Source organism: Salmo salar, unplaced genomic scaffold (genome assembly GCF_965601325.2).
Source record: "Salmo salar unplaced genomic scaffold, fSalSal1 ptg000206l, whole genome shotgun sequence".
NCBI lineage: Eukaryota > Metazoa > Chordata > Actinopteri > Salmoniformes > Salmonidae > Salmo > Salmo salar.
In genome coordinates, this window is record NW_027675329.1 from 2,355,001 (window position 1) to 2,358,074 (window position 3,074).

At 41.4% G+C, this 3,074-nt stretch overlaps 1 protein-coding gene across 1 annotated transcript; it reads left to right on the plus strand.

The window, feature by feature from the left end:
- The first annotated feature begins 171 nt into the window (after positions 1-171).
- On the plus strand, positions 172-2,841 carry LOC145867097 (NLR family CARD domain-containing protein 3-like). Its single transcript, XM_082971143.1, has 2 exons — positions 172-301; positions 431-2,841. Exon 2 carries the CDS (start codon positions 1,456-1,458, stop codon positions 2,839-2,841), a length of 1,386 nt encoding a protein of 461 aa, XP_082827269.1. The 5' UTR covers positions 172-301; positions 431-1,455.
- The last annotated feature ends 233 nt before the right edge of the window (positions 2,842-3,074 follow it).

A 3,074-nucleotide genomic window follows, 5' to 3' on the forward strand; every position in this document is an offset into this window, starting at 1 on the left:
TTTTCATAATCCATAGGCTCATCCTTTAGTCCATTTTCATAGTCCTAAAACAGTGTGTGTGTGTGTGTGTGTGTGTGTGTGTGTGTGTGTGTGTGTGTGTGTGTGTGTGTGTGTGTGTGTGTGTGTGTGTGTTGTGTGTGTGTGTGTGTGTGTGTGTGTGTGTGTGTGTGTGTGTGTGTTTGTGTGTGTGTGTGTAATCTCATGTTTTGTCCACAGAAACCAACAGGAGAGATCAGAGTCAGAGATTCTCAGTGGTCAGTCTTCCCAGAGTCATCAAACAGACCTGGCCTCCATATTCAGTGTATGTGATCCTGTTATGAACATTTGTTTTTGTTTACCTCAAGTAAAGTTGATCTGTCAATTATTCATTATTGTGTTAATGAGAAAGCATTTCTTCTCTTGCTTAACTTATTTACTTGATTTATTTTAGTTGCTTGAAGAGAAAATGATGACATTTGTGAAGAACGAGCTGAAGATGTTCAAGAGGATTCTTAGTCCAGAACTCCCAGAAGGCTTTGAGAGTCAGAAGCAGGATGAGGAAGTGGTGGATGCTGAAGATGAGAAGCAGGAGAGCAGTGCCAGAGAGGGGGCTCTGAAGATCACACTGCACGTCCTGAGGAAAATGAACCAGAAGGAGCTTGCTGACACACTGGAGAAATGTAAGATCTGTCTGCCTCATGTTGAATGCTGTTTTATAACATTTAAAAGCTGTAGCTAAAGTACAGCTAAAGTAGCTGAGTAACTCAATGATATTGTAGCAGCCTTAACACAACACCTAGTGACCTCATCAAGTAGCAGAAGGGATGTGTTGTGTTGATTAATTTAGAGAGAGAGACAGAGACAGAGAGACAACATTAATAATACCATCAATAATACCAATAATTACATTATCAGTCACACCAGTCTGTAATGCATTATGAAAACATTTAAACAGTCAGTTAAGAGAATAAATGATTATAATTTAAAATGTTATAACAGTCCTACAATACTGTAGGCATTAAAACAGACGTAATATTAATATCCTCTGTGCTATTTCTTCATTCAGATGAGCTTGCTGTGATTTGCCAACGTGAACTCAAATCTAATCTAAAGAAGAAGTTTCAATGTGTATTTGAGGGGATCGCTAAACAAGGAAACCCAACACTTCTCAATAAGATCTACACAGAGCTCTACATCACAGAGGGTGGAACAGGAGAGGTCAATAATGAACATGAGCTGAGACAGATTGAGACAACAACCAGGAAACAAGCAAGACCAGAGACTGCAGTCAAATGTAACGACATCTTCAAACCCTTAACTGGACAAGACAAACTTATCAGAACTGTGCTGACAAAGGGAGTCGCTGGCATTGGAAAAACAGTCTCTGTGCAGAAGTTCATTCTGGACTGGGCTGAAGGAAAAGCAAATCAGGATGTTCAATTTGTGTTTTCATTCCCTTTTCGGGAGCTGAATTTGATGAAAGAGGACAAACACACTTTCATTGAACTTCTTAATCACTTCTCAATGGAAACCAAACAATCAAGAATCTCCAACTACAACAAGTACAAAGTTCTGTTCATCTTTGATGGTCTGGATGAGTGCCGACTGCCCCTAGACTTCCAGAAGAACGAGATCTGTTGTGACGTCACAGAGTCAACCTCAGTGGATGTTCTGCTGACAAATCTCATCAAGGGAAATCTGCTTCCCTCTGCTCTCCTCTGGATAACTACCCGACCTGCAGCAGCCAATAGGATCCCTTCAGAGTGTGTTGACCAGGTGACAGAGGTACGAGGGTTCAATGACCCACAGAAGGAGGAGTACTTCAGGAAGAGATTCAGCGATGAGGACCTGGCCAACAGAATCATCTCACACATAAAGACATCAAGGAGCCTCCACATCATGTGCCACATTCCAGTCTTCTGTTGGATTTCTGCAACAGTCCTTGAAAACCTGCTGAAACTTAAGAGAGAAGAGATGCCCAAGACTCTGACTGAGATGTACACACACCTTGTGGTGTTTCATACCAAACAGAAGAATGAAAAGTATCTTGGGAAAGAAGAGACAGGTCCACACTGGAATAAAGAGAGCATTCTGTCACTGGGAAAACTGGCTTTTCAACAGCTTGTGAATGGCAATCTGATTTTCTATGAAGAAGACCTGAAAGAGGCTGGCATTGATGTCAATGAAGCCTCGGTGTACTCAGGATTGTGCACACAGCTCTTTAAAGAGGAATTTTCGCTGTACCAGGACAAGGTGTACTGCTTCGTTCATCTGAGCATTCAGGAGTTTCTGGCTGCTGTATATGTGTTCCTCTCATTCATCAACAACAATGAGAATCTAATGGCCGAACCGCAATCAACGTCCAGGAACCTTTCTGCGCTGTTCAGAGACAAGTCTGAAGTTTCTTTCTACAAAAGTGCTGTGGATAAAGCCTTACACAGTGAGACGGGAAACCTGGACCTGTTCCTCCGCTTCCTTCTGGGACTCTCACTGAAGTCCAATCAGAAGCACTTACGAGGTCTACTGACAAAGACAAGAAGTAGCTCAAAGACCCATGAAAAAACAGTCAAGTACATCAAGGAGAAGATCAGGGAGAATCTCTCTCCAGAGAGGAGCATCAATCTGTTCCACTGTCTGAATGAACTGAATGACCATTCTCTAGTGGAGGAGATCCAAAGCTACCTGAGCTCAGGAAGTGTCTCAAAACCCAACCTGTCACCTGCACAGTGGTCAGCTCTGGTCTTTGTGTTGCTGACTTCAGAAAAGGAGCTGGATGTGTTTGACCTGAAGAAATACTCCAGATCAGAGAAAGGTCTTCTGAGCATGCTGCCAGTGGTCAAAGCCTCCAGAGCTGTTCTGTGAGTACATAAAATGACATATAAGAAGTATTCATCAGGAAGAAATATTCAGGTTAAAGAAAAATATGCATTATAATATGTGTATAATATTATATTGAAAACATTGAATAAATGCATTGATTTTCACATTAGTATAGTATAACAATATGACCATACAATTCTAGGAGACAGAAGAAGAATCTATATGTTGTTTGGGAGAATTAACCAAATGCATCTGCCATTGTCCTTCTACACTAA

Coding starts and splice junctions, on each gene's coding strand:
- LOC145867097 (XM_082971143.1), top strand. CDS start 1,456: ATGAAAGAGGACAAACACACTTTCATTGAACTTCTTAATCACTTCTCA.